General features: G+C 52.4%; 8 protein-coding genes across 8 annotated transcripts; 5 read left to right on the top strand and 3 right to left on the bottom strand.

Moving 5' to 3' along the window:
* Positions 1-1877: 1877 nt before the first annotated feature.
* PSF2 (DNA replication protein psf2) lies at positions 1878-2730 on the top strand (the record flags this gene model as incomplete). The annotated part of the gene is made up of 3 exons (XM_049387359.1): positions 1878-1991; positions 2071-2570; positions 2619-2730. 3 exons carry the CDS (start codon positions 1878-1880, stop codon positions 2728-2730), a joined length of 726 nt encoding a protein of 241 aa, XP_049245132.1.
* A 7882-nt stretch (positions 2731-10612) lies between these two features.
* Positions 10613-14394, top strand: J4E84_004755 (uncharacterized protein; the record flags this gene model as incomplete). Its single annotated transcript, XM_049387358.1, has 2 exons — positions 10613-11197; positions 11260-14394. 2 exons carry the CDS (start codon positions 10613-10615, stop codon positions 14392-14394), a joined length of 3720 nt encoding a protein of 1239 aa, XP_049245131.1.
* Positions 14395-15159: 765 nt separating this feature from the next.
* Positions 15160-15606, top strand: J4E84_004754 (uncharacterized protein; the record flags this gene model as incomplete). The annotated part of the gene is made up of 1 exon (XM_049387357.1): positions 15160-15606. One exon carries the CDS (start codon positions 15160-15162, stop codon positions 15604-15606), a length of 447 nt encoding a protein of 148 aa, XP_049245130.1.
* A 326-nt stretch (positions 15607-15932) lies between these two features.
* J4E84_004753 (uncharacterized protein) lies at positions 15933-17209 on the bottom strand (the record flags this gene model as incomplete). The annotated part of the gene is made up of 3 exons (XM_049387356.1): positions 15933-16391; positions 16462-16916; positions 16969-17209. The coding sequence occupies 3 exons, from the start codon at positions 17207-17209 to the stop codon at positions 15933-15935; spliced, it is 1155 nt and encodes a 384-aa protein (XP_049245129.1).
* A 1374-nt stretch (positions 17210-18583) lies between these two features.
* On the bottom strand, positions 18584-20099 carry J4E84_004752 (uncharacterized protein; the record flags this gene model as incomplete). The annotated part of the gene is made up of 4 exons (XM_049387355.1): positions 18584-18695; positions 18742-19574; positions 19631-19965; positions 20015-20099. 4 exons carry the CDS (start codon positions 20097-20099, stop codon positions 18584-18586), a joined length of 1365 nt encoding a protein of 454 aa, XP_049245128.1.
* A 600-nt stretch (positions 20100-20699) lies between these two features.
* J4E84_004751 (uncharacterized protein) lies at positions 20700-21433 on the top strand (the record flags this gene model as incomplete). Its single annotated transcript, XM_049387354.1, has 2 exons — positions 20700-21361; positions 21406-21433. The coding sequence occupies 2 exons, from the start codon at positions 20700-20702 to the stop codon at positions 21431-21433; spliced, it is 690 nt and encodes a 229-aa protein (XP_049245127.1).
* Positions 21434-23099: 1666 nt separating this feature from the next.
* J4E84_004750 (uncharacterized protein) lies at positions 23100-24017 on the bottom strand (the record flags this gene model as incomplete). Its single annotated transcript, XM_049387353.1, has 1 exon — positions 23100-24017. The coding sequence occupies one exon, from the start codon at positions 24015-24017 to the stop codon at positions 23100-23102; it is 918 nt and encodes a 305-aa protein (XP_049245126.1).
* A 242-nt stretch (positions 24018-24259) lies between these two features.
* On the top strand, positions 24260-25770 carry J4E84_004749 (uncharacterized protein; the record flags this gene model as incomplete). Its single annotated transcript, XM_049387352.1, has 4 exons — positions 24260-24299; positions 24346-25358; positions 25411-25659; positions 25714-25770. The coding sequence occupies 4 exons, from the start codon at positions 24260-24262 to the stop codon at positions 25768-25770; spliced, it is 1359 nt and encodes a 452-aa protein (XP_049245125.1).
* Between the last annotated feature and the right edge of the window lie 217 nt (positions 25771-25987).

The following is a 25987-nucleotide window of genomic DNA, read 5'->3' as shown; positions in this document are numbered from 1 at the left end:
TGATCCACGGAAGGATGAAATAACGGGGCTCTACAAGAGGCGCAGTGACCACTGATAGAGCAGTCGTGGCTAGCCATATGACAACAAAGCTTATCTGGCAGGGTTGGCGATCAGCTGTGTCTTTGGAAAAGTCGGTCTTGATCTTCTCTCCCGGTGCTTGCTTCTCCACTCTTGAGACGGTCTTCGTTGGTGAGACAAGTGCTTGGATCGTGGACCATGCACAGGCGTAGTATGCTGGAATCGCGAGGTATTTCAGTGCTGGATATAGTCGGAGCATCTTGAAGACGTAGAAAACATAGTGTCGGTTGTCGGCCAAGGTGTACGGGTGAATGATGGTGTTGAAATGGACGGCAAGGAAGCTGCAGGCTAGGAAAAGCCCAGTTGTGAGGAGCGCTGGAAGCCCCAAGCTAAACGCGATACGGTAGTCGTGACACACTGTCTGTAGACGCATGGGTAGAATAGGAACAAGCGGTCCAACCAAATACCCGACCACCAGTGGCGCTGAGAAGAATGCTATGTATGGCCAGATATACAGCATCTGAGGAAGATGGATGGTAGCTGTGTGGGCCGATTTGTCCCCTCATCATGTCAGCAGTTTGTCAACGTGGAGGCCCAGGGTTACGCTTACCAAGGACAACACTCCCGTTCCAGGCTACAAAGCCAGCGAACAAGACTAAGAGGATGATATAAGGCGAAGTAACCTTGAGCACGAGCAAAGGTTTCCGTAAGGCTGCAACGACCAAGGACAACACAAACACGACAACATCTAGCAGACTATCAGCAACTGCTTTAGTAGGGTCCCACAGCGAATCATACCTTGGAGCCCCGCATCTTGAACGGAGCAGTCGTGAACTCTACCGTCTTTCCAGGCGGTCTGTATGACCAACATAGGGTCTGCTTTATCTGACGTCGTCGAAGGTGCGTCTTTCTTGAGCGCATCGGCAACGGCGAGCCCAGCGGGGAATACAGCCACCCAGAAGATATTAGTCTGTCGGAACAGAAGTGCAAAGAAACCAAATGACACCGCGCTGGAATATCTCTTGACAGTTGGAGTCGATTCCGAATTCGCCAGATACGCATAAAATGCCAGTAAAACGGCCAAAGTCGACCACACATCTGTGTAGTACAATGCCGAGAAGAAGAAAAGAGGAGGAAACAGCGCGACATTGAGAGCGGAATGAACATCACCCATGTAGGTGGAGTCTTGCACGTCATGGTTCGGCCCTTCTTTCTCTGCATTCTCAGACAAGCTTCTGCTTGGGTTATCACGCGTTCGAAGTATACGCAGGATACCATAGCTAAGAACCAATATGACACAAAGGGCTTGGGCGTTCACGAGTCGCAAAGAGCCTATTTCACAGCCTAACAGCGGCTTGTGTAATTTGGAGACCAAGTATCTTTGGTGTTACATTAGTTATGTTCAGTAAGTTGTTATCAGAGGCAGTCGTACAGGCCAGGTGGAGTTGTGATCTTTGGGTCCCATGAGTAGTCGCCTTTACAGTATTTTTGGGCCTGGGGAACATGAAAGTACTCATCCTGGTATTCTGTTAGTGTTGGAACGCTTCTTTAGTGTCAATACTTGCCAGGTAGGGGTTCGGGACTTCGTGCATCACTTCGCCATACCATGTGGCCATAAGCCAGACAATGAACGCTATAGCGCTGGGGAAAGCCCAGATCTGAAGCAGAGGTGCCATCAGCCTGCTCTAGTCAATTGACTGATTAGCTAGAGGGGTAGTGGTGTTGACACACAGCAATGGACATTTTGGATGACACGGGTAATCCTGATCAAGCTAGTGCACCGCGGCCCGGGCGCGTCTTCAATGTTCGATCCCAAAAGTTAAACAACCACTCGAAGTCGCGAAACCACGCGTCGCAACATGGCATTGCCTCTTCCACCGGGGCTGACGCCCCCAGAGATAGCGTTCCTATGCGAAATGGAGCTCGTTACTGTCATACCGCGACAAAGACTTGAGGGACTGGAGCTTCTCGGTGTATGTCTGCCCCTCCAACACCCCGCCATGACTACTTGTATACTCGTACTGCATGACTTGAGATGCTGATGAATTACAGGGCCCCATAAACCCCCTCGTGCCTCCGCACCGAACAGACATCCCTCTGTGGCTAGCCCTACTCCTCAAGCGCCAGCGCCGCGCCAACATACTTCCACCGCCATGGCTGAACACACACTCTCTAAACGCCATCCTCGAGCACGAGATCGAATACGCAGAAACGTTTTCCCCACCGCCTCGACTGCCGCCACAGCCCTCAAATAATACGATCCCTACCTCTCCACCCTTCCTACTCAACTCGACGGCGGGAGGATCCGCAGACGCTCTACCATACCACTGGCTCGAGTTAGGTGAAATGCTGCTCGAAACAGCCTCAGACGACTTTGAGGAGCCGGATAACGTACGAAAACTGCTGCGAGGTCTGAGAGAAGTGCGCATGGCCAAGCTCAGGAGCGGAGTAGACGTGCTAGATGCGGGAGGCGGTTTCAAGATGAACGGTGTAGGAGGTATGGAGGTAGGAGAGGGTAGGACATTTATTACTGGTGTCATTGATGGACTGAGGTACGTACTAGGCGGAAGTAGTGAGTGGGTAGTGCTAACAGTCAGTAGGAAGATCGCAGCTTCACGAGAGCAGCAACGAAAAGATCGGGACAGAGAAGAGCTGGAGAACGGTTACTCTGGTACAGCCGACTACGACGATGACGAAATGGATATGCAGTGAGCCCGCCCACGCGCTGAAAGGACACTATTTTCTGCGTCAGCTTTCGGCCGTAGCAACTGTTGCACCAGAAGAAGATCGAGCCATCGGCAATGCGCTATCAACAGCCACGCTCATCATCGACCTCGTCCACGTCCTCTCGCGACAACATGGGGTTGTCCCCACAACAAGCACAATCCGATGACAATCCGAATACGACCCAGCGTAGTACACTATTATTGTCAATACGCGTTCATCCGCTCAGTCCGGATGTAATCGGCATGGCAGAGAGGATTACAGCATCTAGAAATCTTGCCGAGGTTGAGGGATTTGAAATTCACTCCACGGCCATATACGCCGTTAGAGCCGGGACCACGAATCTGCGAGAGCCACGCTTGGGGTTGACACTTTGAGCGAGTATGGGTTCTCAGATTGGCATCGCTTTCGCCGATGCCTCGTTCAAGATGCCATTGTAAGGCATTGCACTAACTGAAATATGGAGGTGGAGGGATGTGATATTTCCAAAACGAGACTGTCACAGTACAATGCAATCACTCTTCTCGGGGAAGTTGACTGACGTGTTCGATTCGGAGACATCCATTGCACACTACGAAGCCGATCATCTATACCAAATAGAACTTGTTGTACATCCGAGGCGTCGCGAACGTAACCATAACACGCCATTCTCCAGCCGCGATCCACATCGTTCACCTGACTTCTGTTGCCCCATGTGAATCGGCCACAAGTTCCGCTGTGTAATCCCCAGGGACCCTTCACATTCAAGGGACAAAACACGCTGATATGCAAGTCATGACAGCGCGATACTGCCCATGGCGCCGAGCCTAGAACAAGGAGCAACCTTGAAGAAGGCCCGTCAAGGCCGTTCCTCGGCCCGCGAGCGACGTTGCGTGACAGGACCGCAGGCAATATCCCAAGAAGAGGGTTGCGATAACATGAGTGAACGCCTCGATGCGAAGGGGTCCTGTCAGCATGCGCGTCATCATAGCCTGTGCGAAGCGCCGTCTGCATGGCCATTCTACGGCCTCATCGGATGAGATCAGTAGAGAAGATTGGAGCCGCGCCGGAGCCGCACAATCTCACCCAGACCGAAGTCTCGACTGCAGATACCAAGGTGTGCATGCTCGATGAAAATTTCAGCAATACTTGGGCTGAGAGGCTCATGTTGATGGGCCCGTGTCGTGGAGGGCGGCAATGCGCGTGACGGGGTCGATCACTGCCCACGGCGCACAAGCAACTGATTCATGTACTTCCGGTGGTAGGTAGCAAGTGATAGGGAGCAGCAGTCTAGACACCGTGCAACACTCCAGCGCAGATACGCTGTTGTGCGCATGTCAGAAAAAGGTCGCGATGTTGCATTGCGAATGCGTGTTGCGTCACGCTTTCTTACGAGTTGTCAACTATGAAACGTTAGCTTGACAACAGCAATTAAAACCAAGATGACCGAAGAATGATCCTAGGCACTCTCTACCCACCCCTCCCCATTTGTCCGGACAAGCCGACACGTGGTGAAGACATGGATGGAGCCTTCTGTTCTCGCCTGGCCTTGCTCACGCTCTCCGCGCATATACCCTGGCAGTCCTATTACTCCACTTTGCTAAACACTATATCGCAACACCGCAGTGAGGCTGGCAAGCTGGTGATAATAGTCACAGCCAAGTGTTTCTTCTCGTCATGCCGTACATGTACTCGTAGCAGATCGTAAACTCTGCATCCTTCCAATAGATACAAGAAGCAAATATGACGAAAACGTTATGCGCGTTGTGCGTGACAAAGCACGCAACGCCTGATCAGGCTTGACGCATGAAAAATGCGTGTACGTGAGTCGCGGCTATGCGCAAGGCAATGGCATAACTGACCAGGGTCGTGAGTCGTGTGGAGACGGAATAAAGAAGTATGATACGAAACCAAAATCTGGGTAGACTACGGACAGGTGAGGAAGATGAGAAGGAAAAAGGAAGGTAGGTTTCGTGTATGCAATGAGCTGTAACGGGCGACGTTGTAGCGAAGACAGTACATACTTTGCACACTAGCATCTTGTTAGTATTGTCCGAAGTACCAAGATCTGTTTGATCCGACCTACAGTAGTGTCTCGAGGATCCGATATAGAGAACTTAATTGTAGTCGCCAAGTCGGAATCGTGAAGCGGTCACGATGGCGAAAATAGTCCGCCGCCTGGCGCGATAGTTAGATTCCTTGGAGCAACGTTCTGTGATTAATGTGACAATGGCGCGCATCGCATCGCAACGCATGACGAGAAGCAAATCGATCCCGATGGACGTTTGTGATCGAAACGTGGTCGAGAACTGCGAACTGCGCTGCCGCCCTTTCCGAAGTGGTGTTGCACCTTGAATCGTTTTTTTCTGTGTCGTGTCGCAAGAAGACATTGCTTCTGATGCCAAAAGCAGCAAACTCCGCATGAAACCGACATCTGGAAGCGGTGCTGTCGTTCCTCGCGACAGGAAAAGCAACCCGATACCGTTTATCTGGAGGTACGTTGGTTTCTTTTCCCTTCGCATAGCCACGTGCGCACGTTACATCTCGTGTCGGACCCTCCCGAGGCTCTTTCTCAAGCCAGAACCAACATTCCCCCACAACCACCAACAATGCTCACTGCAGATCCCACATACGCAATACCTTCCGCTTGACCACTGCAATAGCTTACCAGGGTGTTAATAGCAGTCTTCAACACCTCTGTACCATCTTACTTGTTCCAGTAACGGAATCTGAAGAAAGAAGAACGTGAGACAGGGCTCACACGCCTCAAGTATGATCTGACGCCAGCTCTCCCTACACATTGTGAAATGAACATGCGGATACCTTGCGCGGTTCACGAAGAGGCGAGATTGGAAGCGGGTTTGTACATGGAGAGACCGACAGGGATGTGGATTTTATTCCGCGAATGGGGATGAAGCGGATACTGAGACGATAGCTCTGGTCTGTGGATTGTACGGGAACTCGTGTTTGCGCAATCTTGTCCGATGAAGTATCTCAGAATGACAATTGCCTGCGCATGCAGATGTAGCTGTAACGTATGAGTGTTTCTGCTGTGTAGTAATTGGGTTTGGAGATGCGTGTGATGCCATCAGCCTGCAAATTGCATTAGTATGAAATCCTTGAGTAAAATGACGTTTTACGCATGGTGTTTGTAGTTGCATGTAGGAAACCTTGCAGCCGCGTGTACGGGAATGCAGGTACAAGCAGCCTCACAGTATGGGTCTGACCTGCATACTTGCACGACGCTGTGTGCTGCAGCATTGCGCTGTGGCGTCCAGCCGCCTGCAAGAGTAGGTCAGGGGTCTCCCGAGCTCGTTGTATCGCGTCGCAGCCACAGCCATTTTTCCTGACGTAGATGAGGCGTCTTCGAGGCCTAGGGGAGATGAAGCGGAGGACCGATGACTACGCCGCAGGCAGAAATTTATCGTGGCGGGCGGAGCTAAGATCCTGCAGGAACCAAGGGGTCGTTCCTTCAAGATATTAGAGGAACATGCAACGTCAAGGTGCTCTGATGAGTTTCTCCAAGTACTCCAATTCAATCAAGAAAGCGACTTTTGGGAACGCTCTCAAACGCGGGAAACGATACCCACGGCTCTTCTACCTTGGGTAACAGGTATGCTGAACGTCTACAACGTAAGGTGTCGGATTGACTGTTTGGCCGATCTTTGAGCGCGCCCTACGCAACCTTGGTGACAGGGGGCATGAGCCGAGCGCGCGTGGAATCGGAAGACGTGATGAGACGCATGCGTACATGGCAACCGAGAGGGATGCGCAAACTGGGTGAGGCTGACAGTGGGCGCATCGTACTCGCTATTGCTTGGCATCCTGAATTCCCATCCGCTGGTAAGTTCCCTGGTGGTATTTCAGGCACTTGGCGTCGCCTCACGCCGCAGAGTCATGTGTAATTGATGTTACATACACCTAACTACTTTGCACGAGATGGCCAGATAAGCGGATTTGAGCGCAACAAGACGCCGTTGGTAGTCGCTTAGTGGCTGTCTTACGCCGCCAGCCGTAGGCATGAGCAGTACCATAAAAGATATGTTCGTTGGTAAACCGGTACCGATCGATCGCTCGTTTGTGCAGACGGGGCAACGGTCATATCGATCGCTCGTCTGAATGTGATTCGGAGCTGTGCCACCTCGTGTCCATGTAAACCACGCCGCAGAGGCGCATTCAACATTATTCACATGACGTCCGCAGTCCTTCCAAAGGGATATTAACAACCGAGCCTCGGTAATGCTGCATCGGAGTGATGTCCGTTCTGCAATGGATCCACCATGCGTACCGCGATCCTGGGTCGGTGTTGCACTTCGCATGTGGCTTGTGGTCCGGGCTTGGAGGCTGAGAAAGGGTTTGCGGCACAGCTGTGAGGCCCGTGGCAGAGAAACAGTTCACTTCCATGAATGGACAGCAACGTGTAATGTCGATGTTGTCGGCCATCCTACGAGAGAGCAAGCAGGTTCGCCATGACGTCGTATCAATACTAACACGTTGGGCTCGTTGTGCTGGTTCCTGCATGGCGCAGTGCAGAGTCGGCGATTTGGCTGCCGGCAGCTAACGCATTCCCGCGGTCGGGAGGTTGGTAAGTTTGGTGACAAAGCTACAGCCCTTAGCTTCCTAGGCGGGAGCTGTTCAGTGGCATGTTTATGATGAAAATCCGAGTGAGAGAAGGGCCGAGTTGTCGAGTAGTTCCGAGAGCGAACTACGCCGGGGCATCAAAACGATGAAACACCTCTCTGCGCCGTCTGCACGCTACCACCATGAAATAGGATTTCGAAATTGTTTACACAAAAAACCGCGCCTGTACCAAGATCCACTCGTACTTGAGGGTGAGATGAAGTGAGATGAATGGCCTGCGATGTCGATCTCTCGACCTAGACTTCTCTTTGGGTCTCGTGCGACAATGGGAGATTTCGAGAATGACGATCAACAAAGCTGCACCGTGTGTTGAGATAGCCCAAAGGCTAAGCACGATCGAGTTCTCAATAACGTATCTTGACTCACACCCTCACGGCTGGCTTCCGTCCGCTGTCACCGCGTATCCTCCAAACTCGGCCAGGGTCCGTCACGCACGGGAGTGTCGTGAACCGAATGACGGCGTTCTCGTTGTTGGCACTGTCCTTGGGAACGTCTACTAATAACTTGCCTGGCTAAAGGGGGTTGGCGGTATGTTACCTTCCGCCGCTTTCAATAGTCGCCCCGCCAGTGCTAGTCTCACACCTTCTTTTGTTGTGAGAACAAGTTAGCAGTGGCGTCTGTCTGTTACTTTGCCCCCGTTGTATGCTGTGCACTTGCGCATACGATGGTATTATCATACTGCATTGTTAAAGAGTGTTGTCAGCCGCGACGATTCGGAGTTTGATATTGGAAAAACAAACTACCCGCGTTTGTACCGCGGAAGGATAGTTCACGGCCCGCTTGCAGCTGCTTTAGGAAGGAAAGGGTGTAGATCAAAGTCTCTTTCAGCATGAAAGTCGAAGAGCCAGCCGCTTTTGAGCATATCAACAGGGGTGGAGAATTCGAGTGTGGATTTTCACGAAGGGATCGGCGTCGGGATTGGGCGCATCTTCACTTTGACGATGCGGAGATGCTTGAAGAGACTCACAGAGTGTCTGGCCGGGTCTAGCCGTAGTAGGTTGCTGGACAGGACAGTCGCTCAACAGTGGGGAGTGGGGGTTTAGACTAAGCCTGGGACAAGCGGCCGGCCAGGGCGTTCAAGGGCGTACACTAGAGTTCTAGGAGAATATAGCAGTCTTGGAAGACATCTTCTCTTGACGGCCATTCGAAGCGGTGCTGCGCAGATTGATGGAAATGCACTGTTGAAACAGTCCTTTGAGGATGCACACCGTGTAGAAGTCGAGGTCCACACGCTGTCCGTCAGCAGGTTCAGACGTGGTCGTGGAATGCTCGTCGTCAAGTAGGAGTCGCTTAATTGCTGCATCCCAGCAAAGTATATTGTTGTTGACCAAGGTCCCATTGGCAATGGGAAGCGTGAACTGATGGTATATGTGACGATGCTTAAGACGTTGAAGGTAACAAGAGCAGGGATATGTCTAGGCAGTTCAATGCTCTGCAAACCGGCATGTGATACTCGGTAGGGATGCTGTCGTCAGGTCGGCGTTCATAACTGCAGGATGCGCAGAATCGTCACAGTTGCAGATCCATTGCTGCAAGTGGGGGTAGGGCGGGAGGTCGCCTCGATCCCACAACAGCCGGGCAAGAGGCCCATATCGAAGATGACGTTTACGGCGGGCGGGCATTATTGCATGGCCCTTCGCTTCTCGTGTGGTTGATTATGCTCAGTACGGTAGACGGATGGCAAACGGGATAGGCCCGAATCGATTTTTGCGGCGTCCCGACCGTTCGGGGGATTCAGACGGAGGCTTGCAGTGGTGCAGGCGTACGAAGAGCAATGTCGAGATATTCACGCATGTGGCCAATGGGACGGACTGCGGAGGATGCAGAAGAAAATTGGGCTAGGTTGATTCAACTTGATTGGGAGCAAGGCACTTGAGCCGGGGAAGATGAGCCGGCGGAAGTTGCCAAGCCGAGTTAGAGGCGGCGCACGCAGAGGGTTGATCTTTGCCGCATGCAGGTCTCGAGTCTGCGACCGGGGAGAAGGTTCGCGGTGGGTCGACAAGCCTGATGCTGCAGGTCCTGGCTCGCGTCCGCGTGCTTTGCGGGTACTGTATGTTGTTATGCTTTGATTGCACCCAGCGTGCGTATGAGGGCTGCGGCCTTGCTGCTTGTTCGCGGCGCCAAACAGTAGCGTAGGGGAAGACTTTGCCAGCCTATGAGCAGGCAGCGGCGATGGCGAGAGGCAATGGCGACGACAGCCAGCTCCTGTGCCTGTCGTCGTGCCGTGGGCGGATCGGCTGGGTGAATGCAGCCAATGCACGGTATCTCAACATGACGAGCGGGCAGGGGAGAAATGCCGGGGACAGGCGCTGGCTTGGCTGGCCTGCACGGTCGGTGGTCTCGCCGCCGCGATTAAGGATGCCTGCGGGCTATAGTCGAGGTTGGGAGCAAGCCGCATCCCACACGCACCAACGCTCCGTTAGCCCTGGCCCAACATCCCTGCATCGCCTGACAGAAGGCCCCTGTCCTGTTCACACGAAGCTTTTCTCGAGTAGGCGGGCGGTAGGATCCTCCATCGGGATGTGATAATAACAGCTCCAGCCGGCCACTGTGGAGAAGGGCAATGTTCCTGTCGTTCGACTGCATCTCGGTCGCCTATCCCCAACCCACCTGACCTGCTGGCAGCGCGTCTGTTTTCCTTTTGGTCGCTCTTTCCTTCGCTTGGGCCGCGACTTCCTCACGAACCGTTGGAAGCAACCCCACGCTCCCCTGCAGTGGCAGGCACGACCCTTGTGCGCCTCTAGGTCTTCGCTGCTCTGCTATTGCCATTACAACACTGGCCCATCCCCCAGCCGCAGCCCCTCCTTCCAGTTAGCTCCAGCGTCTTCACTCTCAAACATCTGCACACTTTCACGAGAGACAGACCGTGTCTGAGCTTCGCCTTGCTACGGTCTTTGTGTAACGGAAACGACGCCCGTCCCAGCTTTCGCCGCAACCACCTCGACGACAGGCCCATCCGCCGGCCTCGCATCCACATCGGGTCATCTGTCACCTGCTTCACACTTCAGCGCTAGCTATCGTCACGTCGGGTATGTCAGTCTCCGTTTGTCGCGTGGGAGTTGCCTCAGCACAGTATTAACTTGCAAACAGCCGAGCAAAGCAATCGGTATACGCCAGGACTCCAGAACGTCAAGTATTGCGCCACGCCAATTGACTCTCGTTTTGTATCATCTGCCAAATGCTGCCCAATTAGCGTACTATCGACGGAGCATTCTACTCTAGCATCTCACCCACCTTTCGTTCTTCCACCATGGCGTCCTTTCCTGAGCAAGAAGAGATGGATAAGCGGTCGAGCGCACTAGTGGCGCCACTGAACATTCACAAATCGTCACCAGGAAGATCGCGCTCGCGGGCTTTTGGCCACACTCGCCAATCCTCATCAAGGGGAACACATTCCAGTCGGTCGCAGTCGCAAATATCGCCACCTCTGACCCCGAAGACTTCAAGTGAAGCCATGGCTCTGCAACAGCAACAACATCCGCAACCTGTATTCCACAACTACCTCCGTGCGTTCTATCATTACAGCCCGAGTACGACAGTGTCGTCCTCAACCGACGAGTCGTCCATCACCGTCGCCATCAATCAAGGCGATGTAATCCTCGTCCACTCTGTTCATCCCAATGGCTGGGCCGATGGAACACTATTAGCGTCAGGGGCCCGCGGATGGCTGCCCACCAACTACTGCGAACCCTATGACAATCCCATCATACGGAATCTTCTGACCGCGTTAACATATTTGTGGGATTTGGTCCGCGATGGAGAGAATGGCGATCTCGGTGCCTTCTCGAGACAAGACTATGTCAAGGGCATGATTGTTGGCGTCCGCCTCTTCCTCGTAAGTGAAGCTTGTGGACGAGTATAGATTGTGTTTGTGTCCCGATTACTGACTCCGAACAGGAACGGACTGAGTGCCTGCAGAAGGATTCACGCCTCATCCTCACACACGTAAGTCTACGGCGCATGCGGAAAGCTCTCTTAGGAGATCTTTCCACACTCGTCAAGACGGCCAAGACCTTGCAAGAAGCCCTGCAGTCGAACGAGCTGCAGGTGCCCGTTTTCGAACACATGGACGAGCTTGTGTTCAAATCATTCAAGTTGGTGACTCGGGCCGTGCGTTTCCTTGACATCTGGACGACGGACGCAGTGGCGCTGTCACTCTTCGAGCTTGGCGACGCCAGTAGTCATCGACCACTCACCCCGCCGTCCGACTCGGTCGATGCTGCTGTGGAACCACGAGCAATATCAGCCCCCTCGGGCGAGAACAGGCTTTCGGCGAACGAATGCGACTCTCCGGTTACGCAAGGTGCACCATCAGTGCACGACGACTGGTACACCACCACTGCTCAGCCGCAGAGAAACCTGAACCGCCTATCAGTCGCCTTTTCGCTGCCCTCGGAGACAGATTCACTTCAATCACCAATACTCCCCTCCCATTCCTCAGTGCAGTCGAAACGTATCTCCATGACACATCGCTTGTCGTACACCGGTAAATCAGCAAGTGCGCGCAAAGGAAACCTAGCCACCGAGAGGCTAAACGCCGCGCACGACGCTTTCCTGGGCTACATCGGCTCCTTTATTGGGTTGCACCTGCAATCACGGTCTTCGGAAGAACTTGCTCAGATTACCCAGCACTCTGTGATTGCGTGCCGCCAACTTCTCAAAGTTGTTGAGGAAGTATGGGAACGAGACTCGCGACGATCCGAACAACTGGCAGAAGCACGAGACACCATGTACACCCGTTTGACGGAACTAGTGCAAGCGACCAAGGACATGTTCATCAACGCCGATACCGACGTTGAAGAGGTGGTGGCGCCTGAAGCAGGGAAGCAGATCGTGGCTGCCGCTACAAGCTGTGTGCGTTCTGCTGGTGATTGCGTCACCAAGGCTAGGGTTGTGATCGAAAGGATTGGCGATTTCGAGTTCGAAGCCGAACCTGCTGGTCTCGGGATCTCAGAAACGATCTTTCAAGAACCCGACGCAGACAACCAGGAGTCCACAGCTAGGTCCGCATCGCCCAAGCCTACAGACACCGTCCTGGAGACCAACAAGCCACTACCCGCTACGCCAGTTGAGGAACGCGAAATGCCTCCACCACTAGTCATCTCAGAGTCAAAGCCACTACCCGAGGTGCCGCAACCATCACCACTCGAAACCAACAGGCTTAGCCTTCAGCCTTCGTCCCAGGCCGTAATAGTCGAGAGCCCAACCGCAGTGTCGTTCAGATCGTCCCGGTCATCATTACCTCCTCTCAATGCGGTGCCTACTCCGGTTCTGGCTCCACCTCATGCGTCTGATTCCGCCGATAGTCCCTTGAGCACGACACAGGAAAGTTTTGCCGGTTCGACCAAAACTGACAGCGTCTACGTTTCAGTAAACGATGGGAGCAGCACCTACTTCAGTGCACAAGGCGATTCTGCAAGCATTCTCTCTCACACGTCCACACGTGCCACTACCCCGGATCATTCGCCCACGAAGAAGGAGAGTTGTCAAACCTTGATCAGCAGCTTTGGCAGCTCCTCTGAGCTCCGATCTCTAGCAAGCGAAGATGTCGCTGCTGGCGAAGAGCACTTATTGGAGACCACCTATGTCCATGAATTGATCTACAACAAAGAGGGCCAAATCTCTGGTGGTTCCCTCCCAGCGCTTGTAGAACAGCTGACTACCTTCGAATCTACCCCAGATGTCGTCTTCGTCAACGCGTTTTATTTGACGTTCCGCCTCTTTACCACGCCACTCGACCTCGCGCAATGCCTGATCGACCGTTTTGATTACATCGGTAACAGCCAGACCGTGGGTGTGCCGGTACGTCTTCGTGTCTACAATGTCTTCAAGGGTTGGCTGGAAAGCCATTGGTGTGGCGAGAGCGACGCTGTTGCTCTAGGCGTTATCCTCGCGTTCGCCACCGGAAAGCTTAGGGCTGCTATGCCTGCTGCTGGCAAAAGACTTGCGGAGCTTACTTCCAAGGTAACGGAAGTAAGGGCTGGTGCTCTTGTACCTCGATTGGTATCGTCGCTCAGTCAGACAGGTGCTTCAAACCCTGCGTTCACTCTTGCGGATAGCAATGTGCCGTCCCCAATTGTGACTAAGAGCCAACTCAACGCTCTGCGAGGTAGCAAAGAGGGCAGGACGCAATGCAGCATCTTGGACTTCGATCCTTTGGAACTTGCCAGACAATTCACCATTATCGAGTCCAGGCTCTTCTGTGCCATCCAACCCGAAGAACTTCTTGCCCTGGAATGGACCAAGAAGAAGAATTCGAAGGCTCGCAACGTCAAAGCAATGTCGACGCTTTCGACCGACCTGGCAAACCTAGTTGCCGACACCATCCTGCAGCTCGAGGACGCAAAGAAGCGTGCTGTTGTTATCAAGCAGTGGGTCAAAGTTGCGGCAAAATGCCTGGAGCTTAACAATTACGACTCGTTGATGGCCATCATCTGCTCGCTCAATTCATCCATGGTCATGCGTCTCAAACGTACATGGGAAATTGTGTCCACGAAAACGAAGGCTCGCCTAGATGAACTGAAGGCAATTACCGACGTAGGACGTAACTATGCTGTGCTCCGACAGCGTCTGCAAAACCATGTCGCGCCATGCATTCCATTCGTCGGTATCTACCTTACCGATCTTACGTTTATCGACGTCGGCAATGGCACCACACGACAGCTCCCCGGAGATTCCGGTTCTGACAGCGTCTCCGTCATCAACTTCGACAAACACATGAAGACAGCTAAGATCATCGGCCAGCTCCAATCATTCCAAGTTCCTTACCGACTGGCTGCCATACCAGAAATGCAGGACTGGATGGAGAGCCAAATCCAGCGAATGCACGCAAGCGACCAGGCCAACGTGCAAAGCTACTACCGCCGATCGCTGCTTCTTGAGCCTCGTGAAGCTCAACACTCTACGAGAGGCTCGCCCTCCATCGACAACAGTGCACAAAGCACATTCTCAGCAGAGAGCCGAACCAATTCGAAAGACAAGTTCGAGTTCCTCAACTTCAATTTCTCGACCGCGAACCTCAAGGGTTCATAGACATGTGTACTGCGCTTCATTGCGCCTTTCTTCATCGACCGCCTCTGGATGGCGCCTGATCACCGACATACCCTAATGTTTGCGTTTACACTGCATCTATTCTTGTCCTTTATGTCACGGACACTTACGATACCAATGCCCGAGTTCCTTTTGTTTGTTCTATACCACTTCAGCGATTTCTTTTCCGGGTGGGCTCATTTGTATTCTGCATACTCTGCAAAGACAGATCACAGGTATCTGCGCAACATTTCATACTTTTTGCATACCCATTGGGGCTTTTGGGAGCCTGTATCAATCAGGTCTTTGGCGTTAGGAAGAGGAAAGAAGTCGCTATTACAGCAAACGGTGTGTTGCTGCGATTAGCGGTTAAAAGCATTACACGATGGGCACTGGAAGACAAAATACGTTCTTTCGTACCCATAGAACCATGTACTGAGCCGTCTACCGGACTGCAGCTCTCTGAATCAAAGAAATTCTCAAACCAACTACCATCTATTCGCATTGTGACAGCACCTTATACAAGAAGAAAATTAAAAGACATCTAATATAAAAGGCAGTGTGTATGATTGTCGTGTGATAGAGCTAGAATACATCGTGGCAGATCATGATGGCAGCTGCTTCAGGTGGGATTTCCATGTGGGGTTAAAGCTAGCGATTGCAGCGACCCCTCCACCCTCATTCCATCCGCCATCGCGTCGCATAACTGCCCCGATATCCTCTCTTCTCCCCACGTCTATACCAATCCACGCCATACTGCGCACGCCGATGACCACGATGACCACCCAAGACCTTTTGATCGACGTCCGCTCCCCAGCCGAGTTCTCGACCGGCTACCTTACCACCGACATCGCACCCACCGTAAACATTGAATACCAGGTCATCGATCAACTACCCGAAATCTACGCAGCGAAAGGCATAAATGTGGGAAAAGACGATCGAATTACGCTGTATTGTCGGAGTGGAAGACGCTCGGGTATTGCGCTGGGAAGGCTAAGGGAGATGGGGTTCAAGAGCGTGAGGGATATCGGAGGCTTCGACGAGGCCAGAAAGGTGTTGGATCGCGAACAGGTCCAAAGGCAGTTGGATTCCGAGCTAGAGAAGAGCATGGTACATGATGCTAAAGATGCAGGGAGTGGTGAGGATCCGAAGAAGCATGTTAGGGTCAAGAGCTTTGGCGCGTTGGTCGACGGATTGAAGGCACTCGAAGAGTGAGATGTCCAAGTTCATATGATGCGATTGGGAATGCAGGCATATGGGGCGCATGCGCTTCTGTCAATGCTCACCGCTGAGCTTCCGGTCAATCATCCTGCGGAGCATCGACACGAGGAAAACCGGAGTTCAGGGCACAATGGGGGTGAGACGATTTTGTCTAGTGGTACACAATATGAAGGTAAAGAATCTTCCTCAAACGAGTGGATGAAGTTGGTTTCCCCCAGTTCAAAACTCTAGCACCCTTCGAAATACTACTGCTAACCCCCCTACTTAGTCCTGCAAGCACCGTGTCTCCACGCTTCAATATTTCCTCGAACTACTCTGGTCTATCTAGTACTTCCCGATGGAATGGCACCGGTAGGCATGGCGGTGCCAGAAGGCATAGCGCCGGAGGGAGGAGCACCACCCGGGCCACCACCCATACCACCAGAGTTCTCGTTCTCGACGCCACCTTTGTCAGTCCAGTACGCCGCTGGGGTGATGTTGTAAGCGCTGGCAGAGTCCATGCCAAATGCCAGCCAACCAAAAAGACCCTCGGAGATGTCGTTGCCGAGCATGACATACTCTACGAAGGGGTCAACATCTGCAGCTTCTTCGGCAAGAATAGAATCGTCGGCATTCGAAGTGAGTTCCTGTTCATTGCTGGCGTACGGCTCTACTGTATCCGCGAGTGTGATGAGATCTTGGTCGAAGAACATCTGGCCCACGTGTGTGATGTGGCCGCCTGAGAGGGTCGAGTTGGCGTTTACGGTCGCGTTGAGTCTAGACATGACGTGAATGTGCGTCTACAACATCGTCTCGAGTTAGTTCCTGTTTAATAAGAACAAAGGGCGGTAGAAACAGGTGAGCACTTACAGCACGTCCAGTGTAATGCCCTGGGAAGACAGTTTGAAACGAAACGACGCCGTTCTCGTCACTCTGCTGAATGCCACGCAACGCGGTGTTCTGCAAGTTCGACTCGTCGTCCTCGCCAACTCCGTTGCCCTGCGCTACTACACCAGAGTATACGCCGGTAGCGTTGCAGTGCCACATCTCGAGGAAAGCCTGAGGAACAGGCTCGCACGTCTTCACGTCGATGATCTGGATGTCCAGTGTCATAGGAATGCCCTCTTGGTCTTCGGTAACATCCTCACGAACGAGTTCGCCTTCGACCCAGTAAGGGCCTTGGGTCACCTCGGGTGTAAGGACGCAGGAGTTGTTTCCTGCAAAGAGGGTGGCGGGATCAGTGTCAGTGGTAATGCCAGTCATGTTTGACTTGTGATCAGTGGCGAGGACGGTATCGAGGTCACGGATTCGGAGGTACGGTTTATCTGTGCGACATATCAGTATCCAGCCATCGACGTACTTTTGGAGGGAACTTACCCTGGGCGATAGCCCGCTTGGCTCGAAGCTTCTCTACCATGGCGCTGCGACGAGCGTGCATAGCGATATCGTTACCACGCGCCTTCAGTGTATCAGCACAGTGGGCAAGAGACCGCTTGTTGTTCGCAAGGTAGGCTCTTCGCTCAGCAGATTCCTGGGCATGCTCTGCTGCGCTCTGGCCTGGATGAGCGAGAGAACTCTGGGCAAGGAAGGCGACGCTGAGAAGAGCTGTGAACTTCATGATGGGTAGTACTTGTTGGGTCGAGAGTGCAAAGAGAAGTGATGGTGATGAAGGCTTGCACGGCTGTCGACCAAGAGCTTTATATCTATCGTTCGGATGTCTCGACGTCAAGTCTGGATCGCGATGTCGACAGGGGAAACGAAACAAAGGCATGGTACTCGCCCCCCTACCCTTGCTCTAAGCCTTAGGCCCACTGTCCTGCATGTTTCTCTTCTACCTGTACGAGTCGTCACAAGCATACGCAAGACATTGTATTGTTTCGTAGTGTCCTCAGTCTTGGCGAAACCATGAATTCGAAGCTTGTCTGGAAGCAGGCGGGTTCCCATGCACGCTTAGGCCCGCCGCTGAAAGCTTCATCTGTGTCGGTTGGCCTTGTTGTTGGACTACGTACTGTATGGTTGGTGGTAATGCTGAGAAACATTCTCCTTAACTATATGAGCATCTATTACATATATCTTTGCTCTCTCAGATTTTATCACTGTCGGGCAACTGTGTATGACCTGTCTGTTCTTTCGATACCTCTCCCAACCTCTGAATCTCCACAATCGGCATCTCCACGCCGAGCGTCAACGTCAGTGTTCCCGCTGAAACAGTTCTCTATGCTAAATCCAGTCCATTTCCATTGCGTGGTTCCTGATTGGAGGCTTACGTGGCTGTCTGTGTTATACTGGGAAGGGCTGTAATGTCTAAAGTGGGTACGCAAGCGCGAGACTAAACGATTTTGAGAGGCAATGGGCCCCAAAACTTGCAGTCTAGTCCACAAAGCTCATTGACATGCTTCTAGATTGGTTGCGCTACTATTGACGTGCCTTACGTATGTGCGGGTCAAGAACCGCTAGCTTCCTCCGAAGAAGACGCGTAGACATGTCTTGGCAAACGCTTCCATCCCAGCTTCAGCACACTTTGAATGCACGCGCGCATCCGGAGTATGTCTTATCCATATTGTGAGATTACTATGGCCAATAGGAGGTTCGGCGATTACGCAGGTGATGGTTTTAATCCACGGCATGTTCCAGGAACGACGCTTGGTGAAGTCTGTGGGTGCTTGCGTAAGTATGTCAGGAGGCTTGGGTGCGGGACGAAGACGCGAATAAGCAGCTAAGCGTTTCAAATTGGTGCTTGTTGTGTGTACTTAAAGCTTAGGGACGTATGGTATGACGGAAGGGCGGGTTTGCTACATGGATTTGAAGCGAAGTTCGAACGTCAACAACGACCCTGCGTTACGTCAATAGACTTGCGGGTGATTTCTGTTTGTTTTTGCAAGAGTAGTATTGATGTGCTTGAGATTTTGTTACCGATGCATCTTGCCGTGGCTGTTCTGTGCACCACTGTACAGCTGGTTCACATCTTTGTAGACTGTACACTTCCAGTCTGTCATTCGAGATGCAACTCGCCTTCGCGCTCGGCATAGGGATAGTACTTCTGTGTTTCGGTCCATAACGTTTCTTCGTCCATCTGGCTTGCATCCAGGCCTGCAATGATGTCCCTGAACGTCTGTTAGCCCCATCTTTCCCATCGTCAATGCGACTTACTTGTCTTCAGCCAACACTTCGAAGCCCGGCACACAGTCAATGAGCGCGTACATAACATAGCTTCCGATGAAAGACCATGAAAATCCGACGAGAGCCTCCACAACCTGAATACCGAGCTGGCGTACGTTCCCATCGAAGAATACTCCACCAACAATTTCTGTGACTCCATCATACCCAGCGACTTCTTTCTGAGCAAAGCAGCCTGTCGAAATCGTTGCTAAAATTCCACCAAGGCAATGTGTCGCAAAGGTGTCGCCGTGATCAACCCATCTCCAGCGCCGAGCGAACTCGCTAAACTTGATGCGAAGCGCTTGACGACAAAATAGTGCACCGAGCACCCCGAAGAAGAAGGCTGTCGGTAGATCGATGAAACCTGCCGAAGGTGTGATCATGATGAGTCCAGATATGGCGCCCATGAAACATGAGTCGAGACTCCAGCGCCCAACTTCAACATATGTGTAAAGCATCCACGTGAGCGCCCCACTGGCAGCACAGAGGTTCGTGACACACAAGGCCATCACTGACTTGAAGTTGAACGCCAGAGTGGTGCCCGCGTCAAAGGCGAGCCATGAGCCCCAGATGCTGATCATCGCGAGAAGTTGGCAAAGAGAATTGACCGGCCGGTGGATGACCAGATGCGCTGGTGTACGGGTCGAGGACTTGCGCGAGCGGAACAAAGGGTACGAAAGGTATACGGAAATCGCCGTTGCTGTTGCTCCGGAATTGATGTGTACGGGCGTACCACCTGCGAAATCTAGAACGCCTAGGTCCATAAGGAAACCTCCACCCCAGACCATATGAGCTAACGGATTGTATATGAATGTAGACCAAAGCTACCATTTGTCAGTCAAGCTCACAGGTATGCTGTAGTTCTACAGGTAGGACTCACAAATATGAATGGTATCAACGGCAGTATTCTCCCTCTCTCACACGCGCCGCCAACCGCAATGGCACAAACTGTGGCCTGGAATACTAATTGAAAGAAGCTGAATAGCACTGCTGGAATGGTACCAACAGGCTCTGCTAGCACATTTCTGTGAAAAGCGTACTTGAAATCTCCAAAAATAGCTCCTCCTTCTCCGTATGTCAAGGTGTATCCAATGAGGAACCATTGTATCGAGCAGACGATCACTGCTAGGATCGCTGGCATAACTGCTGCCAGAGAATTGGAGCGTGTAGTGTAACCTGAATAAGCTATGCCTACAGCTGGAATGATACCCCAGCCTCGACAAGGTTAGTCAATGTGGTGAATAGTCGTGAAAGGTATACATACAGAAGACCGAACAGACAAGCACGAAGAGTGTATCAGTCCGGTCGCAAGCTTCCCAGGCCTGTAGGACCTCGGTAGGCAAGCCCATGGTGGAGGTTCTTAGTAGAACTTCCGTGTCAAGGTCAATATTCTTGCTATAACGGTGGATATAGAGATGCAGGTAGTGAGTACGAGGCTATGCAGCGGGGAAGACGTGGGCAAGGGTTGAAGCTGCAGCAGGTACAAGCAAGCCACCTCGGCTGAGCGTATCCTGTTCCCGGTGTCCGCTTCCCTTCCCTTCCCAAGTGCCCAGCATTGAGGCGCTTGATAGGCAGTATGTGCAGACGCCATTGGCTTAACTAGAAGATCGTGTCGATCGCTGCGCGACGATAAGATAAGGAAGGCTCTCCATGGTCAATAACAGGAAGGCCGGGTGAAAGGTGCATTAGCCGAAGCCATGTTTAGCACCACTTTCTGATGCTCGTGACTTTGTGATATGCTTTTGCGGCGCTTTATACGCGAACATGGTAATTTAACAATTCGATGGAGTGCCGGCACCAGATGTCGATGAAGTGTCACAAAGGCCTCGATCGCAGACCTGGGGCGGCGCTTTCCCACATCCGGTAACGCTAATACCGTTTTGAGCCTACGCAGAGGCACATCCAATGTTCACGAACTGTGACCACGGTTCCTGATCAGCGCGCCAAAAATGTCGGATAGCGAAGAAAACGATTTTTTCGGTGTCAGCCAGGACCTTGTTCCTCCCGCGCCTATCAAACCTGCGGGCGCTTCTGAGATAGATTTTGACGGCCTACTGTCACCCCCACTCAAACTACATGAGGACCTGAAAAACGGCTGCGGCGGTCAGCTATGGCCGGCCGGTATGGTACTGAGCAAATACATGCTGCGGAAACATCGAGAGGATGTCGCAGGTAAAGAGATAGTCGAGCTTGGTGCCGGAGGCGGGCTCGTCGGGTTGGCGGTCGCGATAGGATGCAAAGTCGACACCACATTACATATCACGGATCAAGAGCCGATGTTCGAACTCATGAAGCGCAACATCACACTGAACGCTCTGGATTCTCGTGTCAGCGCCTCGATATACGACTGGGGAGAGCCGACGCCGTCACAGCTACCAGCACACCCAGACATCATCCTGGCAGCAGATTGTGTATATTTCGAGCCTGCTTTTCCGTTGCTGCAAAAGACCCTACAAGACTTGATCGGCGATAAGACTGTGTGCTATTTCTGCTTCAAGAGGAGGAGACGGGCAGATCTGACGTTCATGAAGACGGCGCGAAAGATGTTCCACGTGCAGGAGGTGGACGATGATCCTGATAAGGAGGTATACTCGAGGGAGAAACTGTTCCTGTAAGTGTAGCAATTATCTGATAAGCCATAGCTGACGCATGCAGTTATCGCATAACGAAGAAGACTAGTTGATGGAAGGACAAGATTGTGGTGGGCTAGCATCTGAATAGATGGTTGGCTGCGAGTCACGACGTTTAGTGCAGGTCCATGGGTAGAGTGTCGCGAACCCTGGTAGCCCCTTCTGATAGCCAAATTCCCGATTTGTCCCTTCTTATACTATCTGTCCAAGACATCCGCTGTCGAGAAGGATACCATTCATATTTATTCAACCATGTCGCACTGCTGCATGCGCGCTTTGGATTTGCCCGATGAAACTCGACCCACTCCGGACCCTTATGGATACCTCCGGTCACTTCTCGATGTTTCTACAAGTCTTGATATTGCTCGCCATCGGCCTGCACTGGCATTTATCAACAGCATAACGCCCACAAATGCTACTTGCGAAGACATACATCCGTTATTCCAGCAAGCGCAGTGGGTGAACTTAAGCTGCGAGACCTACCTGCAGCTACTACCTGCTCTGAAAGTTGCTACGCAGCTTACTAGGCAAGCATCCTCCCTGTCTTTCCACAACCATGTCCTTCATGGGGAACTCAAGTATCTTAAGGAGAAGCGAAGGTATTATCTTGGTCCATCGGCATATGAGGCAACTCAAACAGCTCACCTGATGACGACTGAAACGCTTGACATCACCCTGCCGAGATATCTAAGGCTCGAGTTTGATGAACTTGACGAGGACGGGTTCCAATTCGATGCCATGACATATTTCGGCGAAGGCGCGAGTGTTTCCGAGATTGTATACTGTCCACGGATCCAGCTCCATACTCATCACCTCTACGCACTCCGTCACGTTATCAATCATGGGTCTCTATACGATCAAGAGGCGATCTTCCTGAGAATCGCTATCGCTCTTTGCCACGAACTTGCCCATGCCGTCTGGTATCATCGCAGCAGCATCGAGAATTCATCCTCGTAAGTCGATCTCTGAACATATTCATTGCGAGTTGCCACTAACATATTTGTAGACCCACGACTACCCATGGCGACCCTCTTTATCAGTTGGCTGACACCGATCCCGAACTAGGGAATGCTTGGGAGCGTCATACCTTCGGCGGCAACATCTGGACTATCGACTATCCGGGCAAGATTACTACGTATTACTACCAGTTGGATGCAACAACTGGTCGCAGCGATTATGATACGCGCATTATTGTACCACGCTGGTGGGTACACATGTTCTTCCTCCAGCCGATATGGACCTACTTCAGTCGACTACATCATCAGGGGCTACTGCGACTACCGACCGAGCTCGAGAGCGGTTGCGTATTCCGTAAGCATTCACCAGAAGCGAGCGTGGATTGGACTATGTATATTCATGGCGCGAAGCAGGAGCCAGCTTGCATGATGACGCGTGCGGTGCCATACTTGTTATGGAACCTTCTGAGGCCTGCCCTAAATCGCCTCGAGAATTGCAATAGATTTGAAGACGGATGGGAACGCCCAAGCGAATCGGAACACAATCGGGAAGAATATGAGGAGATGTGCAGGTCGCTAGTAGATCAAGCGGCGGCACCTCATACAATGTCGGAACCAGACGTGTCTCTTTCACAGCCTACATTACAGTACAAACGGTAGATCAATGAATGTAGCGTTCACGTTGGCCTCGAAATTCTCTGCGAATATGATTATTCTTCATACTGATTCCTTCGCCGGGATAGATAGCGATTACACCACTAGCTCAAGCGCTCTCTTTAGTTTTACGTGGATGCGACTCGTGCCGGCTCTCGAAAAACTTGGCCGTAATCCCAATCATGGCGATGACAGCAGAAACCGCGAGAAAGTTGACAATCATGTTGCCCTTTTCCCACTCCTCCTCTACTTTGATGTTCCTACGCAGCTTTTTCCGCCTAGCCCAAATATGCTCGTTCACGTTGTCCTGCGTTTCCTTGTGTCTGACGTTGTCAAAGTGTGGAACTTGATTCCCTTGTTTCTGCTGACCAGGGCCAAATCCACCCCATTCGCCGTAGGATTCTTGACCAGCATGCTTGGATGCCTCACCACCTTCCTGTGCGTTGGAATATGCGTATTCGGCTCGCTTCGCGCCGTGACGTCCATAGCCACCGGCCTTGTAGAATGAGGGCGGTGGCCCTCGGAAGGTACTTCGCTTCTTGTTCAGCCCGCTGGCCGGCCTTGAGCCATATGCAGCGGAACTGTAACTCCCTTGCGGATATTCACTCCCGCTCGCTCCCCAGCGTGATTGTCTTTGCGAGTGCTCTAGTTGTGCATCGTATTGCGCGCGCTTCTCTGGTACAGAGAGGATGTGGTATGCTTCGCTTATTGCGACGAAACGTGTGGAGGCTTCGGGGTCGTTGCGGTTATGGTCCGGGTGGTTTTTCTTCGAGAGCGTGTAGAATTGGCGCTTGATCTCAGAAGCAGACGCCGTCGAAGTGAGGTGTAGCGTCTCGTAATGATTGACTATGGCGTCCGCGTATCGTGGGGCCGTAGCATGGAAATGCGAGACTTGTATGCGCCGCGGAAGAGCAGGACCCGTGCGACGGAGACATGAGTGACAGATGTATGGCGAGGATATGCGCGACAGCCGAGAAGTCGACGTTTGAGCGATTGTTCGCAGTAGGCTAGATGGGCGGGGTGGCATTGCCCATTACCAATATCCGAAGGTGAGGGTGTCCATGCAGAAACATGAGTCTGGGTGAATGTTCGGCGCGCATGGAGGACGTCATCGCCAAGCTCCCGAGGCTAAGACAAGCATGGCCTAGCTGCAGAACCCAGTCAGTGGGCGACGCTCCACCGGCGTCAGTTAGCGGGGCGTTTCGAGACGCTCGTAAATTTCGAGATTGTCCACGAGACACGCACTATTATACTCTCGACACGGCCAACATGGCGGCCAAGGTAGCGGACGAAGTCGCCAACATGAAGTGTATGGAAACGCTACCTCTCGCGTTACATCGCCTAACAGCGTACAGTGGACGACACCAACGGCAAACCAGCAAATGGTACAACAGAGAACAGCGAAAAGCCCACAGGCGACGCAGACCACGAAGACTCAGACGATGACAACGAGGCCGAAGATGGAGCGCCAGAAACCGGGGAAGGCGCTGCGAAAAAGAAGAAGAAGAGGAAGCCCAGAAAGAAGAAGAAGGCCGGCGCAGCAGCCGGCGCAGGAGGGCCCAAGGTGCAGACATCACCGCCACGAGTTCGCATCGATGAGCTGTTCCCCAACGATTCGTACCCCGAGGGCGAAATCCAAGAATACGTCAACGAGAACGCCTACCGGACCACCAACGAAGAGAAGCGCCACCTCGACCGCATGAACAATGACTTCCTCACAGAATACCGCAAAGGCTCAGAGATCCACCGTCAAGTTCGACAATGGGCTCAGAACTGGATCAAGCCGGGCATGTCGCTTACCGAGATCGCAGAGGGTATCGAGGACTCGGTTCGCGCCTTGACAGGACACCAGGGTCTGGAGGATGGTGACGCGCAAATAGCGGGCATGGGATTCCCGACTGGTCTGAGCATAAACCACTGTGCAGCGCATTACACCCCCAATGCGGGCAACAAAATGGTCATCAACTACGAAGATGTCATGAAGGTCGATTTCGGCGTACACATCAACGGACGTATTGTGGACAGCGCGTTCACCCTGACCTTCGACCCCGTATACGACAATCTCATCAACGCATGCAAGGCTGCGACAAACGCCGGTATCAAGGAGGCCGGTATCGACGTCCGCATGAGCGATATTGGCGCTGCTATCCAGGAAGTCATGGAGAGCTACGAGGTAGAAATCAAGGGCCAGATGCTGCCCGTCAAGTGCATAAGGAATCTGAACGGACACTCCATCGGACACTACACTATTCACGGCGGCAAGACTGTACCGATCGTCAAGGGCGGCGACCAGACAAAGATGGAAGAAGGCGAGACATTTGCTATCGAAACATTCGGCAGCACAGGAAAGGGATACGTTCGGGATGATGTAAGTCACTCGCCTACTAGTAAGCCTACTCTTGATCTAACAAGTACCACAGATGGAGACATCTCACTACGCCAAAAAGGCCGACGCACCCAAAGTCGCTCTCCGCGTCTCGTCAGCAAAGACACTCCTCAACTCCATTACCAAGAACTTCGGTACTCTGCCTTTCTGCAGGCGGTATCTCGATCGCATGGGCCACGATAAGTACCTCTTGGGCTTGAACAACCTGGTCAGCGCGGGTATTGTCGAGGCCTACCCCCCGCTTTGCGATATCAAGGGCAGTTATACAGCACAGAGTGAACACGTAAGTAGCCACTGATCCGTCGACACTGTAAAGATGTGTGCTAACGCAAGACAGACATTCGTGCTTCGCCCCAACTGCAAGGAGATTCTTAGTCGCGGCGACGACTACTAAGCTCCAATTACACGTCAAACATGAAGCATCTGCAAGTTCAAACTAACATGTGACAACAAGTAGAACGAAGCTATGTGTTTCGAGTTCATGAAGAAACTGTTTCATGACCATGACTGGGCACTGCATATACCGGAAATAACAAGAAGTAAAAAACATACCATATCTGATTGATCAGCTTTCACTTGCCTTCCTCTTCCTTGAACAAACCAACGCCAGC

Source organism: Alternaria hordeiaustralica (assembly GCF_023758085.1).
Source record: "Alternaria hordeiaustralica strain BMP 2776 chromosome Unknown scaffold_7, whole genome shotgun sequence".
Taxonomy (NCBI): Eukaryota; Fungi; Ascomycota; class Dothideomycetes; order Pleosporales; family Pleosporaceae; genus Alternaria; species Alternaria hordeiaustralica.
This window is presented reverse-complemented; position numbering and strand designations above follow the sequence as displayed.